The 17,107-nt window shown below is 35.4% G+C and overlaps 1 protein-coding gene across 1 annotated transcript in view; it reads right to left on the bottom strand.

Annotated features, from left to right (window-relative positions):
• Positions 1-17,107, bottom strand: part of COL11A1 (collagen type XI alpha 1 chain) — a 222,042-nt gene that overhangs the window by 78,865 nt on the left and 126,070 nt on the right. The window contains exons 32-37 of the mRNA XM_052638265.1: positions 14,192-14,245; positions 14,018-14,062; positions 13,825-13,878; positions 13,665-13,709; positions 10,496-10,549; positions 3,965-4,018 (exon numbers count right to left, since the gene is read on the bottom strand). Coding sequence (XP_052494225.1) covers positions 3,965-4,018; positions 10,496-10,549; positions 13,665-13,709; positions 13,825-13,878; positions 14,018-14,062; positions 14,192-14,245 — 306 coding nt within the window. The remainder of the gene's footprint in view (positions 1-3,964; positions 4,019-10,495; positions 10,550-13,664; positions 13,710-13,824; positions 13,879-14,017; positions 14,063-14,191; positions 14,246-17,107) is intronic.

Genomic DNA, 17,107 nt, shown 5'->3' with positions numbered 1-17,107 from the left:
GTTAGCTCATCTGAGTGACAGACAGATTTGTAAGGAGCTGGAAAACAGCTCTGACCATATGCCAGCTCATACAAAATATTGAGTTTTGCAAGTATCTAGTAAATTTGACAGTAAAGATCTTACATATAAAATACGTACAAAAAAGCTTTTATAGATCAAAATGAAGTGTGATTATTTAATATTGCCATATACTAAGACTAGTCATTTATTTTAGAATAAGTTAAAGTATGTTTTTCAAAATTCTTAAGAACAGAAATGAATTTGATACATGTCTATTAAAAACATACCTTCTATTCTGATCACTTCTATGATCAACACATGATTTGGCACTGCATTTCTAAGAAAAATGTGGGTTGTTTCAATATAATAAAATGGTCTCTCAGTTCAGTCTTTCAGTCGTGTCCGAATCTTTGTGACCCCATGGACTGCAGCACACCAAGCCTCCCTGTCCATCACCAACTCCTGGAGTTTACCCAAATTCATGTCCATTGAGTTGGTGATACCATCCAACCATCTCAACCTCTGTCGTCCCCTTCTCCTCCTGCCTTCAATCTTTCCCAACATCAGGGTCTTTTCAAATGAGTCAGCTCTTCCCATCAGGTGGCCAAAATACTGGAGTTTCAGCTTCAACATCAGTCCTTTGAATGAACACTCAGGACTGATGTCCCTTAGGATGGACTGGTTGGATCTCCTTGCAGTCCAAGGGATTCTCAAGAGTCATCTCCAACACCACAGTTCCAAAGCATCAATTCTTCGGCTCTCAGCTTTCTTTATAGTCCAGCTCTCACATCCATACATGACTATTGGAAAAACCATAGCCTTGACTAGATGGACCTTTGTTGGCAAAGTAATATCTCTGCTTTTTAATATACTGTCTAGGTTGGTCATAACTTTCCTTCCAAAGAGTAAGCATCTTTTAATTTCATGGCTGCAGTCACCATATGCAGTGATTTTGGACTCTAATTGCTCCTAAAAAGCTTTAAATTGTAAGATGTCAGAATGAACTTTCAGTTTAAGGATTTCTGAATGAAGACAAATCTCAAATATATCAAAATGACTTCTTTAAAATAAGGAAACACATATATATCAAAATATAGCTGCCTTAGATTCTGACTCTTGTACAAGAAAATCTTATGAATCACAGTCAATAGAGAACAAGGTGAGTAAGAAAGGTTCCTGAGTATAAAAGTGACTTATTGTTGTTCTTTAAGTGAATTTGAAAATAGAAATATAATTTTCCAGAAATAATTCTAGCCTTCATTTATAAGAAACTACGAGATGAGAATACCTATCCTAGAATCATTAATTAACATGTTAGTTTTCCACTTTGTTTAACTTTAGACATTAGCATCACCAACTCAGTGGAGATGAGTGAGCAAGCTTTGGGAGATGGTGAAGGGCAGGGAAGCCTGGTGTGCTGCAGTCCATGGGGTCGGAAAGAGTTGGACATGACTGAGCGACTGAACATAATATTGTTGCTCTTGACAGAAGCAGAAGCTCTTGATTAAATTGAAGACAAAAGGGATTTTATAATAATAATTCTCTAGGTACCCCTTCCTCAAAAGACATTTTTGAAATATTCTAAAGTTATTCCCAAGAAGCTACACCATGACTTAGAAATGACTGACTGCAATATTTGAATGAGAATACATTTGCAAATTTGAGTGTGGATTATCCTTTAGAGAGCTTATTTCTTGTTCACCACGCAAATGTCATTCCCAAGATGACCCCCAAACAATTGTACTCTTTGGCCTCACTAAATCATTCTTGATTTTGCTGTGTAATCCAAGACTTTGAAGTTTACTAAATCTGACTAAAACCAAGAGTCGTTACAGGAGGAATTGTCACTTGGTGAGCAAAACATAAATTGGCTGCTGCTTCCGGATTGATTTTCCCATGCAGAAAAGCATTGTGTTTTCAGATCTGTTATTCTGTACTTCAACTGAACTCCTAATATGTACTGATGCTAGCAGAATACCCTAGGATAATTTTGAGACACATAGTCAAAGGCAGTCTGTCTAGTGGTTTCTTTAAGAAATCTGGATAAAATTAATGAATGTTAAGAGCCAAGAATTGAAATCAAGGAAAGATACTAACCCTTCTTGACAATTTCTGATTAGATTACCATCCCACTAAAAGAGCCAGATACAAGGTTTTGTAACAGTGGCAAAATAAATAAACAAAACCATCAGGATTCTTAAACCATAGTTGAGATGCCAGTTTCCCCTCTGCCCCAATCACTCTTACATAAGGTGTTCAGACAATTTGTTTAATGTTATGTTCCTCATAATTAAAGCTACATTTTTTTCCATTTTCTTACCTGATAGGAGAGGGTTTATTTGACATAGTTCTAGGCAAATTACAGATTTATGGTTCCAACTTCAGTAAATATTTCATCCCTTAATTTTGGATACAAGAACCTATTATCTGAATGGGTTTATTGTAATGTGTCTCCTTTAGAGACTGGAAGGGTGAAAGACTTGTAAATGTATCTGTAAACAAAGACTTCAGTGAAAGGGTCAAGGATGACAACCTTGTGGAGGGATCCAAATGATAAAGACATCTTTTCCATCAGCAAATACCTCAGATGCTCTTATTGAAAATAAGGAAAATCAAGTAATATGCATGTCCCCGAATAATCATATTCATTTAGGTATTTAGCCACAAAATGGGTCTCTGTATGGATTTTAGGAGAAGGCAATGGAACCCCATTCCAGTATTCTTGCCTGGAGAATCCCACGGATGGAGGAGCCTGCTAGGCTGCGACATAACTGAGTGACTTCCCTTTCATTATTCACTGTCATGCATTGGAGAAGAAATTGGCAACCTACTCCAGTGTTCTTCCCTGGAGAATCCCAGGGACAGGAGAGCCTGGTGGGCTGCCGTCCATGGGGTCGGACAAAGTCAGATATGACTGAAGCGACTTAGCAGCAGCAGCAGTATGTATTTTATATGTATTTTATTTTTTTTTTCAATTTAAATTTATTTATTTTAATTGGAGGCTAATTACTTTACAATATTGTATTGGTTTTGCCACACATCAACATGAATCCGCCACAGGTGCACACGTGTTCCCAATCCTGAACCCCCCTTCCTCCTCCCTCCCTGTACCATCCCTCTGGGTCATCCCAGTGCACCAGCTCCAAGCATCCTGTATCCTGCATCAGACCTAGACTGGTGATTCATTTCTTATATGATATTATACATGTTTCAATGCCATTCTCCCAAATCATCCCACCCTCTCCCTCTCCCACAGAGTCCAAAAGACTGTTCTATACATCTGTGTCTCTTGCTGTCTCTCATACAGGGTTATTGTTACCATCTTTCTAAATTTCATATATATGCATTAGTATACTGTATTGGTATTTCATGCCAGTCAGAATGGCTGCGATCCGAAAGTGTACAAGCAATAAATGCTGGAGAGGGTGTGGAAAAAAGGGAACCCTCTTACATTGTTGGTGGGAATGCAAACTAGTACAGCCACTATGGAGAACAGTGTGGAGATTCCTTAAAAAAAACTGGAAATAGAACTGTCATATGACCCAGCAATCCTACTGCTGGGCATACACACCGAGGAAACCAGAATTCAGAGAGACACATATACCCCAATGTTCATCACAGCACTGTTTATAATAGCCAGGATATGGAAGCAACCTAGATGTCCATTGGCAGATGAATGGATAAGAAAGCTGTGGTACATATACACAATGGAGTATTACTCAACCATTAAAAAGAATACATTTGAATCAGTTCTGATGAGGTGGATGAAACTGGAGCCGATTATACAGAGTGAAGTAAGCCAGAAAGAAAAACACCAATATATATATTTTAAAAAGATTAAATGGAATTAATTTTGGTATTGTCCTTAACCTGATATTTGACTTGTTAACAATAAAGTATCTTTCTGTGAAATGATGAGATGCTAGAGATAGAAAATGTTAATCAGAAGAGTGGGATCACTTACAGTCTCTCCACGTTGCCCAGGGTGTCCTGGCAGGCCATCTTTTCCAGGTGGTCCCTGAAATCACAAATATTCACCATCAAATGTCAAAAGTATTTCTTGAATCATTTTAGAATCTAAATATAATGTTAGACCATTTTCTTATATCTCCATTAGATATGCTATTTTGATGTTCTATTGATTTTATATATGGTAGTACATGTAAAGGGGCTTCCCCAGAGGCTCAGTGGTAAGGGATACACCTGTGATGCAGAAGATGCAGGATAAGTGGGTTCAGTCCCTAAGCTGAGAAGATACCATGGAGGAGGGCATGGCAACCCACTCCAGTATTCTCGCCTGGAGAATCCCATGGACAGAGGAGCCTGGCAGGCTAGAGGCCACAGGGTCACGAAATGTCAGACATGATTGAAGGGACTGAGCATGAGCAGGTAGTATGTGTATATATCTCTGTAGTATAATTCTATGAGCTTCTCTGGTGGTTCAGACAGTAAAGTCTGCCTGCAGTGCAGGAGGCTAAGTTTGATCCCTGGGTCAGGAAGATCTGCTAGAGAAAGAAATTACTACCCATTCCAGTATTCTTGCCTGAGAAATCCTATGGAGAGAGGAACCTGGCAGGCTAGAGTTCATGGGGTCAAAAAGTTGGACATGACTGAGTGAATAAACTACCAGACAGCTATAACTCAGACCAACACAATATTGTAAAACTGTAATCTGAGTATTTTACATTTAAATTATTTCATTAGCAACTATATTTTTAAAGAGCATATTCACATATTTGTATTTTATTTTTGCAAAAATAATAGTTCTTCAGTACTTGACAAATGAATATTTTTCCTTATTTTTGTTGTTATTTGGTGCATATTTTTAATTCAATTTCCTGTGTATCAAGACTTGGATAATAGAGATAGACGGTGTCCTCTAGTGGTGGTCTGAGCTTCTAACTGACAAGAATGTGAAAGAAATAAAAACTCTTACAAACAAGAGCATTTTACTTATCAGTTGCTTCAGGTAAACAAAACAAGGGGCACCACTCAATTTTAGAAGTTACCAGGCCCAATTTTTCCCAGTAGCTTTTCTTAAATACCCTCTTGGAAGCATAATGTCTCTTAAACACTGGAGAGCACGTCCACTGTGCTATCACTTTAGGTAAATGATGCTGTCTTTGTCATGACTGAAAAAATAAATGAGGCTTATCAACTAAGTATTTACGGTAAAAACCCTGAGAGGGTTATTTAGATACTTAGTAGAAATAGATGGCTTGTTTAGAATGCATTGTGGATGACTTATCCTACACAGAAAGCATTAAGCATCAAGTTCAAATTTCAAAATACGTATAATAAGTATAGGCAGAGACATTCTTAGGTGAGAACGTCTGGGTAAATGAAGGAAATGATCACGTCAATGACAACATGTTTAATGATAATGGGTATATCTCTCACAGTTTAATTATTTGAATAAACCTACTCAGGTATTAAAAATACACTATTTGCATAAATCTATTTTCAAGTATTTTCAAGTGTCAATTCTTTGTATATGAAGTTTGAAAAAAAAAGTATTTCCAAATAATATCATTTTCACAGACAGCTTTCTTCCACTGGAATTTTTTCTAAGTTGGTTGTAACATCTTGGGGAAAGGCTTCCTGATGGTGACTAGTACCAGCTCTCTCTCTGATCTCCTCTTTATTGACACACTGTTTAAGTTACCAGCTCTAATTAAAGCCTGTATGATATTTCACAAGATCATTGGTTGCTCAGTGATTTGCTCATATTTTCCGGGACCATATCAGCGATTCTATTGCCATCTGCCCCAAAGACCAAAACTGGAATGCTTTTAACCAAGTCCCCCAAACATTCTTGGGCATCACAGACCCATTCTTTCTTTCAAAAACATATATTACATACTTATGTGCTGGGCACTAGGTAATCATAATATGAGATACAGTTCTCAGTTTGGAGATGAAACACATAAATAAGTAATTTATTGTTACTGGATCTTATTTAGGTTCAGTATTTCAAAGTAAATAAAAACAAATCCTACACTCTATCACTATTTTGATACATATGGGTTTAAATGTGCCATCAACTGGGGTTAGTAGTAAAACTTTAAATAAAATTACAGAGTGACTGCTAAAGAATAAAAAACATGAATCAGACACTTTGTTCCACCATGCTAAAATGCATCTCAAATGATGAGTTTTGCAATCAATATAAGCTATTTATAGGGCTTCCCTGGTGGCTCAGTGGTGAAGAATCCACCTGTAAGGCAGGAGACACAGGGGACAGGAGTTCAGCCCCTAGGTCCAGAAGAGCCACTTCAGTATTCTCTCCTGGAGAATCCCATGGACACAGGAGCTTGGCAGGCTACAGTCCATAGGGTCACAAAGAGTTGGACATGACTGAGCATGCAAACACACATAAGCTACTTACATTTCTTCAACATTTGTAAATATAAAAGTTAAATATCTCATTATATTTGTTGGTATGAAAAGTATAGATAATACTTTTATTGTAAAATATTACCACTCTTTAAAATAATGAACTTAGATCTAAATAACATCATCTGAGATGAATGTAACATGATGTTTAATGGCTTTCCTAGATATTCTATGGGAGCAGTGTGTAATAGACTATATAAAAATTCATATCATCATTTTTCTTGATTTAAGTATGCATTCCTAATATTAAGTGATAAATCCTAAACAATTTTATTGACTTCAAACAACTATCCAATAAAATAAATATAATGACCAAATAATTTCATGGCATTAATTTAAAAATAATAATATCATTGATCAAAATAGATGGGCATTTGATGTCATTGGAGAATGTCAGTGACAACAAATTTATCTAAATGGGGGTTGTGTGTATATAGCAAAGTAATCTGTGTAAAGATACTTAGAAATAAATGCTAAGAATTTTTTCACTTCTTATTTGCACTGTATTGATTTCTCTATAAATAGAAGATGTCTTATAGTAGGCATGTTATAAATCTTATTAATCACCAGAGTTTACTTTTTTTTAAATGGGGTAACTATATGCTGACACTGGCTTGAGATAAATAGACTCTAAACCTGAATATTCCAAGTACCCCATATGTATCTGTGTGAGTATACATATACACATATATATATTTCATTTATTTATACATACATACATATATAATATATATACATTTCCTAATTATAATGAAAATGAATCAGTTAATTTGAAGGAAGAGGAGCTTGGTTCAATCCTTCTACCTGAATCCTTCCTTCTAAATATCAAAGAAATGAAGACAGTTCTTTCCTATATGTTATAAAACTGCATACCAGAACAAATGATAGGTACTTTATTTCACACTCGAATGTTTCATTTGTCAGAGAAATAGAATATAAAAATCATTTTGTTTAGCAGTGAAAGCAATGTTCCTTAACAGGGTCATGTCTCTCTACCAGACTGCATGCTTCTCAAGTGTAGGCATTTATTACACTTCTAATACGTAAGAGACAAAATGCATGCATGATCAATGACTCAAAACTTGAAAGCTACATGAGGGAATGGACCGAAAAAATCTGAGGAAAAATGGCATTCTGTGACAATAAAATTATCCTACACAAGAGAAACTTCTTAACAGTTTGCTCAAATATAAATGGCATGATAATGTTAAAGTTATACATATCACTGGATTTTATGTTGCTCAACAATAATCTATGAGCATGGCTTCAAAATACTTATGAATGGATCCTATGTGCACAATTTTGCAACAGTATTTTCATTTCTCTATATATGCAGCTTTACATCATTTAATATTACATTTGGAACAAAACTGAAATAGTAAACAACATTATATGCATGTAGTATCTATTATCCTGTGTTTAATAATGGGTATTTGTGTTAATCCTTTTATAACATTATAATATAGATAATAGCCTTTTTTGATATGTTTGCAGTAATATCAAGATTCTTAGTGATAAAAACAATACTTCACACTTAAATCAGTATTTTACAATAAATAACCCATTTTCAAACATGTGAGCTAAAGTCACATTTGAAAGTAATCAAGGAAAGAGGGAGTTATTCAAACTCAGTAAAAGTGCTGGAGAACATTTTATTTATTTATAAATGATTTTCAGCATGTTTAAAAGTAGAATGTACTCATTTGTAACATTTATTTAGGTTTTAAACATCTTAATTTAGTAGTGTTCTTCTATGCAAGATTGTTATTGAACTATATTTGGTAAACTATAATTATTTATATTAGATACATAATTATTAGAAATTAGAAAATTTTTTAAATGTTAGCATCCAAAATGCCTTATATAACTTCCTCATACAAGGTGTATGTTGTAGTAGTTTGTAAAAAAGATTCAGTTCAAAATCAGTTTAAAACATGCAGCCGGAAACCTGTATCAGTATGTCTCTAAATGAAAACATCCAGGATGTGAAAAAAGCTGTCAGTAATTATTTACAAGGAATTAGTTATTTGTATTATTGCATTGAAAAAATTTTGTTCTCAAATCATTGACTGAAAATTTTAACTGTACTCCGTTTCCTACAGAGTAGGTCATATTCATATTCAAACTATATTGGTCTTAATCTCAAACTACTTTTGAATTCACTATTGAATGTCAGGCCCATTGACCATTGGCATTGGCATCACCTGGACATTTGCCAGTAATATCAAGTCTCAAGACCTATCCCAGACATACAGAATCAAAACCTATGTTTTTAACAGAATACCAACATGATTTATGTGTACATTAAAGTTTGAATAGCATTGTCTACTCTGGACTAGAACAGTGCTTCACAAACATTACTATGTATCAGAACTACCCAGAGAGCTCATTAAGACACAAACTGGGCCTCTCTCCTTGAGTTCTGATTAAAGGGGTAAGCTGGAAACAGGACACTGGATTTCTAACAAAGTGCTGCTGATCTTGATGGCCCATTGGGGCCACCCTGTGAGAACAATTTCCTTTGACAGGTGGGTGCTATGGTTTGAAAGGTTGTATCCCTTTGAAATTCATATGATGAAAGTATAATGCTCAAACGTGATGTTATTAGCAAGGGGTACCTTTGGGTGGTGCTTATGTTATCTTTGTGGAACCCTCAAGAATGGAATGGTTGACTTATAAAAGTGGTTCCAGAGAACAGAAAATGAAAAGTCTGCTACCTGAAAAGGGGTCCTCACCTCATCATTCTGGGACTCTGATCTCTGACTTACAGCCTTCAGAACTCTAAGAAATAGATTCTACTTTTTATACACTAGACAATCTATGTTTTCTTTGTTACAGCAGCCAGAATAGACCAAGGCAGTAAGTTGATACTAACTCTTATAAATAAATTGAATAGGTTGCCGAAAAAGGAGAGAAAAGAGCAACTGAGCACCAGGCATGTCTTATATTCCCATAAATGTCTGTGTGAAAAGAGAAGATTTCAATTAACTTTGTGGAAATATTTGATGAGGATAGTCTAACTGTGACTCTAAATAAATTTTATAAAAAAGGGAATGATTCAAGGAGGGTTATCATTAAATTTTCTTAAAAAATACATTATAAAGGCAAAAATAGTAAATACAAATAATAGATCTTAATGTGATATAAGTAATATCAGAATGTTGGAGGATGGTTTTGAAGAAGGATGCATTGGATGATAAAAGATACAAGAAATTAATACACCAAATATTTACAATTCAGAAATGATTTTTAATGTCATCAATAATACTGAATGATTTTTAATGTCATCAATAATACTCATTGCAGTAGAAGAGTAGTTGAGAAAATAATATTCATGTTGTTCTAGTTTTGATATATTTGAAGGGATGTTTAATCAGATATATCTAAATTATATTCAGAAATGTTTGATAAACTTCATAAGTTGAAAATACAAACTCTGGCATTAATCACCATTTTGTCTTATGGGCTTCCCTGGTGGCTCAGTGGTAAAGGATCCTCCTGTAATGCAGGAGGCCAGGAACTACAGATTCGATTCTTGGGTTGGGAAGATCTCTTGGAGGAGGGCATGGTAACCCACTCCAATATTCTTGTCTGAAGAATTCCATGAACAGAGGAGCCTGGCAGGCTGCAGTCCATAGGGTGGCATAGAGTTGGACACAACTTCAGAGAAGGCAATGGCACCTCACTCCAGTACTTTTGTCTGGAAAATCGCATGGACAGAGGAGCCTGGTGGGCTGCAGTCCATGGGGTCGCTAAGAGTTGGACACGACTGAGCGGCTTCACTTTCACTTTTCACTTTCATGCATTGGAGAAGGAAATGGCAACCCACTCCAGTATTCTTGCCTGGAGAATCCCAGGGACGGGGGAGCCTGGTGGGCTGCCGTCTATGGGGTCGCACAGAGCCGGATATGACTGAAGTGACTTAGCAGAAGCAACTTGGCATGCACACATGATTTTATTTTTATAGGAATTTGTATCAATATTTGTATCCAAATATATTTCACATATATGTAACATATAAGTCACATATAAGCTGTGACTTGCAAAATTTGATAACACTATCAAGTGAAGAAAGAGAAAGAGAAACTATGATACTTACAGGAGGGCCTTTTGGTCCAGGGAATCCAACTGGACCTTGAGGTCCTTGAGGACCCTGAAAAGAAAAAGCAGTAGGGAAATCTAAGCATATACTTTAAAAGGAACATCTTTATACTCTGAAGTTTATTTCTACAGATAAAGAACAATACAGACTACAGCTTGTTTACCATAATGACAGAACTATGGGCAATACAATGAGATAATCTGTGCTAATCTATAAGCAAAATGGATGATTTTCCACACAATTCAGTACTCAAAACTCCACATCACATAAGTGGTCTTAGCTTAAGAACACTGCAATTATTTAGAATTCATATTAAAAGTAAATAGAACATGGATGTATCAGAAAACCTTGTAGATAATCTACTTTCAATATTAGCTAAAAACATCTATAGATGGAAGATATTTCAATTCAATAGACTCCCCCAAATTATTTTTAAAATTGACTCTATACATATTTTGACACTACAGTCATACAAAATTAAAGGAAAAAAATAAGTGACTATCTCAAAAGACCATCAGTTCAGTTCAGTTCAGTCACTCAGTCGTGTCCAACTCTTTGCGACCCCATGAATCGCAGCACGCCAGGCCTCCCTGCCCATCATCAACTCCCGCAGTTCACTCAGACTCACGTCCATCGAGTCAGTAGAGGATACCTTTTACTAATCTCTATATTTAAAATGTATTTGTTTTTAAGGATATTGCTATCTCATTTTATTCATGTATAAGCTTCTTCTGTAGATAAGATGAAAATAACTTTACTATGTCCCAAATATTGAAAAAGAAATACTTATGCCACAAATTATCCATTGTTTATGCAAAATTCAATTTATTTCAGTATGTTCATTTTTTGCTTTTATTCTGTTTTATTTTTGCTAAAATTTCTCATTTTAGACCAAAGTAAAAACTATATTAACTAAGACCTTAATGGTAGGCACTCATGCTCTGCAAATCATGAGTATGAGGGATCATATTTAACTTGCAGAATATCCTAATGAGTGCATATAAGTATATATGCATCAGTTCAGTTCAGTCCAGTTGCTCAGTCATGTCTGACTCTTTGTGACCCCGTGAATCGCATATATATACATAAATATATTGTTAAAGAAGGTCATTATAATGGGCGAATATAGGTATTTTTCATTTCTAATTCAATGGTACTACAAAACTCTCTCCTTGAACTTCCCAAATCATATATACAGAAGAGAACATTTCTGTGATATTATTTTTATTGTTCTTAAACTGCGTGCCTAAGACATAACAAATAGTTCATGATACTTAAAATTCTTTGAGAAAATGGTATATTATAGAGAAAATGTCTGATAAACTACACAGAATGCAAGAAATACATTTTGTATATTTAAAACATGTATAAATGTTTCTTGGAAATGGTTTCGAGCATACTTAAAAAAAATTTTTTTTTTAAAAAACCAACCCTTACTTTGAGCTGCCCTGGCAGCTTAGATGGTAAAGAATCTGCCTGCAATGTTGGAGACCCAGGTTCAATCCCTTGGTCAGGAAAATATCCTGGAGAAAGGAATGGCAACCCACTCCGGTATTCTTGCCTGGAGGATCCCACAGAGGAGCATGACAGGCTACAGCCCATGGGGTCACAAAGAGTCAGATTCAACAGAGCGACTAACACTCACTTTACTTTGATCCTCAAAATATGCTTTTCCCATTCTCAAAATGTCTTCACAATCACAAGTGATCATGTTCTTGGGTTACACTGTTGTGTTCCAAAATAAAATCATGAAGATTTATAGCTGATACTGAGATTTTGGAATGTATAATAAAACATGTAAATAGAATAGTTTGTGCTTTAAAGACAAAACTCTTAGCTATGCTACAGTTTGTTAAATGGCTCTACTGGTTCTATTTCAGTTAATGATTCAGGCATTTTAATTAATTTAAATTAATTCCAATATATATTCCAATTAAGATGACTAATACAAAATATTTAAAATGTGTATATCATTTATGAAGTCAAATGTATAGGATAAACTTAATTTGGAAATAGCTCATCAACAGTGAGAAATATTTAATAGAAACTTAATTAAACTTGATCCAAAGCCCTGAAACAAAAGTAATTTAATGTTTATTCTTGGGTCTTATACACTGACATTTCTGTCACAAACGGAAAGTTTATTTTTTAAAAAATGACCTATTCTCAGTTTTAAGTTATATATCAGAGGGTATTTCTGTGTTACTTTTTTGAAATACCTATTATAAATTTCAATAATATAAAATGTATAATTTTATAATATGAATATATAATATAAATTTTATATTTTATAATATAAAAGGTATAATTAAAATTATATAATATTAATTTTTTTGATAGTAATGCAGAATATTTTAAATTCTTTCAAGAGGATAGCTTTTAAAATCTGGCTGCAAAAATGCTATAGTTTGCCAAACAAACAAAGAGCGTGCTTACTTATGTATATTTAGCTTTATTTTATATCAATTGAAAAATCAGCTTACTAAATAGTTTTCCTATTTACTGGAATAGATGCTTTATCTTGATTTGAATGTTTATCGATTATGACTTAATGGCTACTGGAAGCTTGCATGTTACCAGCATAATGCTACTGCCAGCTCCAGGAACAAAGTGTCAGTATGGAAAGCAAGAGCGGGGGAGGAGAAGGTATAGGTGTTATGTACATATTTAAAAGAAATACAAGATTTTGGTTTGAGTTTAAGAGTTGATATCATAGGCCAGTTACACATATAATTTCTCTCACTTCTATAACAAAAATAGTAGCACTTAAGTGATGAAGATTTTTTAGGGAAGTAAATTAAAAAATGGGCTTCCCACGTGGTGCTGGTAGTAACCTAGCTGCCAATGCAAGAGACTCATAAGACACAAATTCAATCCCTGGATCAAGAAAATCTCCTGGAGAAAGACATGGCAATCTACTCCAGTATTCTTGCCTGGAGAATCCTATGGACAGAGGAGCCTGGTGGGCTACAGTCCATAGGGTCACAAAGAGTCGGACATGAGCAACATGACTTAGCACACACACACATATTAAAGAACAGGAACTTTAAAACTCTGGTGTTTTGTGGATGACTGCATACATGTATTTGCAAACACATGTAACTTTTCCCAGAAATTTAAACACTTGTAAATATAAACATTTATATGATGTAACTATTGTACTTACTCTTTCACCAGGAGGGCCAGGAGGGCCATCACCACCTGAAGTGCCCTGAGAAAAATAACACAAAAACAGAAAGAAATCAGTTTTGACTCCTTCCAGTAACAGCCATCCTCTGGAAGAGGAACCTACAGACAAGCCCAAATGGAACAAGCTCTGACAGTACCTTTGGACCTGGTTTCCCAGTAGGACCTCTTGCTCCTCTGGAACCTCGAGGTCCCTGCATGTAAGAGCAAAGATGAATTGATCTAGCTCCAATTAGATCAAAACGGCACAGGATCACTTTTCTTTTTTGAAGCAAATTATTTTGGGAAGTTAAATCCAAAATGAAAATCACCATTTTAAATCAAGGCCCTTACCGTTGGACCACGCTGACCCCGAGGGCCCGGTTTGCCAGCTACGCCCTGTCAAAAACAGTTCAAACAGCTTCAGTATACAGTATAACACAATGAATTGCGAGTCTGGGTCTGAGAGATAGGTTCCCATGCAAGAACACTTATATTAGTCCAGAACAGTATACTCGTATATCATACCCGGGCACCTTTCTCTCCATTGGCACCTGGAAACCCAGGAAATCCAGTGGAACCCTACAAAAATAAAAATAGTAAACAATGAATATATTAATTAACATTTCAGCAACAAGCTGAAAGTCTTTTAAAATACAGTGGTTCTCATAAGTGGGTAGCATGCAAATCAAAAATATAACTTTACGATATCATACAACCTTTATTCATATACTGAAAAATGAACTTACAGTGACACCTGAAATCCTGAAAGCATTGAAAACATGAATTGATAACACATCTTAGTTTTCAACTTTAAGGAAATTAATCAAATATATCATTTTTCATACTAAAAAATAGCAATTAAAGGACATTTCATATAATATAAATTTTGACTTATAATTCTACATATTTGCTTCAACTCAGAAGAAAAACTTTGTTTTTCACAAGCATGAATAATCAAATAGTAAAATAGGAGTTTTAGAAAATGTTTTTCTGAATTAACATTATTGTATTCTTGTAGTATACTTATCACTTTTTAGTTGAGTATTTTGTACCTTTGGAACTGGATAAAATCATAAAGATTAAAAATCTTCCCCCTTTTCTGTTTGATGTTTAAATATGGTTAGATACAGCTGAGAGTCTAAGTCAGACTGTCCAGCATTAAAATCTGTTATGGGGATTCCAAACACATGAATTCAAGACTTATGTTTGTCATACAATCATGTAAGTAAATTGAGTACATCACTTATCCCCTTTGAGTGTAGCTTTTTCTTCAGTAAAATGAGATCATCTGCCTCTTATAGGTACTTTGACACTTGTAGGATATAGAACTGAAGGAAAGCAAAGTATAAAAATAATAATAGATAACATTAAATAAGGATTATTTAAGGATGTATAAGTCCTATAAAAGCAGTATGTAATTTAATCCACAGTTACCTTTTACAAATGGAATATAATTCCATTTTACCTTGTACATATGTCCAGATCTTCATCTACTAAGAGATTCCTTCAAACATGATTTTGATTGGTTTGCCTCATTATTGTATCATGAAATAAAGCAGATTAGGGTTCAATCCTTTCTCTTCAACTTACTAATAGCTATTAGACCCTCAGATTGGTGGGTGGGGGAGGCGGCTTCCAAGCACTCACTTTTCCTATTCAGACCAGTGTATGGATTAAATGCAATAATGTATAAAACGTCTAGCAAAGAATAGTAGACATGCAGATTTTACACACTTTCCCATGCATCAATGAAGGTAAAACAAAGCCTTCTTTGACTTGAATACATCTTTTGGTTTTGTTTTTCTTTCTTCTTCTATTAGGTTCAGGTGTACAATAATGTTGATCAGTTATACACACACACACACACAAATATATATTCTTCACTCAGATTTTTTTTCCATTAAAAGTTATTACAAGATATTTAATATAGTTCCCTGTGCTATATAGTAGGTCCTTATTGTTTATCTATTTTATATACAGTAGTGTGTATCTCTTAATCCCAAACTCCTAATTTGTTTCCCCCAATTCTCTCATTTTGGTAACAATAAATTTGTTTTCTATTTCAGTGCACATTCATTTGGAATGAACTAACCTAAAGTAATACTTCTCTCAGTGATAAATGTCTTCTCTGTGTCAGAATAGTTTAGAGTGACTGCTAAAAGAAGGGACTGTCAAATCCTACTGCAGGCAATTAGGTCCAGGAATTTTCATTTTTAACAATTTCTCCAGGTGATACATACAGAATAGGTGTTATCAATTTATATTTCCTCCACAAATCAGGAAGTTTGTATGTGAAGGCTTATGGCAGTTGATAGACAAAGCTTAGTAAGAACTGCTAAGCTTCCTATTAGGACCCATTTAGCAACATATTATAATTCATTTATAGAGACCACTACGTGATCAACCTGAGGACAATTATTAGAACATGTAATGCTCACATTCTTCTTCAGCATTACTGGATTAATGTGATATTGAATGGTTTGCTCTCGAGAAACCTATATGAAGGTCAGGAAGCAACAGTTAGAACTGGACATGGAACAACAGACTGGTTCCAAATGGGAAAAGGAGTACGACAAGCCTGTATATTGTCACCCTGCTTATTTAACTTATATGCAGAGTACATCATGAGAAATGCTGGGCTGGAAGAAGCACAAGCTGGAATCAAGATTGCCGGGAGAAATATCGATAACCTCAGATATGCAGAAGACACCACCCTTATGGCATAAAGTGATGAGGAACTAAAAAGCCTCTTGATGAAAGTGAAAGAGGAGCGTGAGAAAGTTGGCCTAAAGCTCAACATTCAGAAAACGAAGATCATGGCATCCGGTCCCATAACTTCATGGGAAATAGATGGGGAAACAGTGGAAACAGTATCAGACTTTATTTTTGGGGGCTCCAAAATCACTGCAGCCATGAAATTAAAAGACGCTTACTCCTTGGAAGAAAAGTTATGACCAACCTAGATAGCATATTCAAAAGCAGAGACATTACTTTGCCAACAAAGGTCCGCCTAGTCAAGGCTACGGTTTTTCCAGCGGTCATGTATGGATGTGAGAGTTGGACTGTGAAGAAAGCTGAGAGTTGAAGAATTGATGCTTTTGAACTGTGGTGTTGGAGAAGACTCTTGAGAGTCCCTTGGACTGCAAGGAGATCGAACCAGTCCATTCTGAAGGAGATCAGCCCTGGGATTTCTTTGGAAGGAATGATGCCAAAGCTGAAACTCCAGTACTTTGGCCACCTCATGCGAAGAGTTGACTCATTGGAAAAGACTCTGATGCTGGGAGGGATTGGGGGCAGGAGGAGACGGGGACGACAGAGGATGAGATGGCTGGATGGCATCACGGACTTGATGTACGTGAGTCTGAGTGAACTCCACGAGTTGGTGATGGACAGGGAGGCCTGGCATGCTGCGATTCATGAGGTCGCAGAGTCGGACATGAC

This window comes from Budorcas taxicolor, chromosome 3, assembly GCF_023091745.1.
Source record: "Budorcas taxicolor isolate Tak-1 chromosome 3, Takin1.1, whole genome shotgun sequence".
NCBI lineage: Eukaryota > Metazoa > Chordata > Mammalia > Artiodactyla > Bovidae > Budorcas > Budorcas taxicolor.
This window is presented reverse-complemented; position numbering and strand designations above follow the sequence as displayed.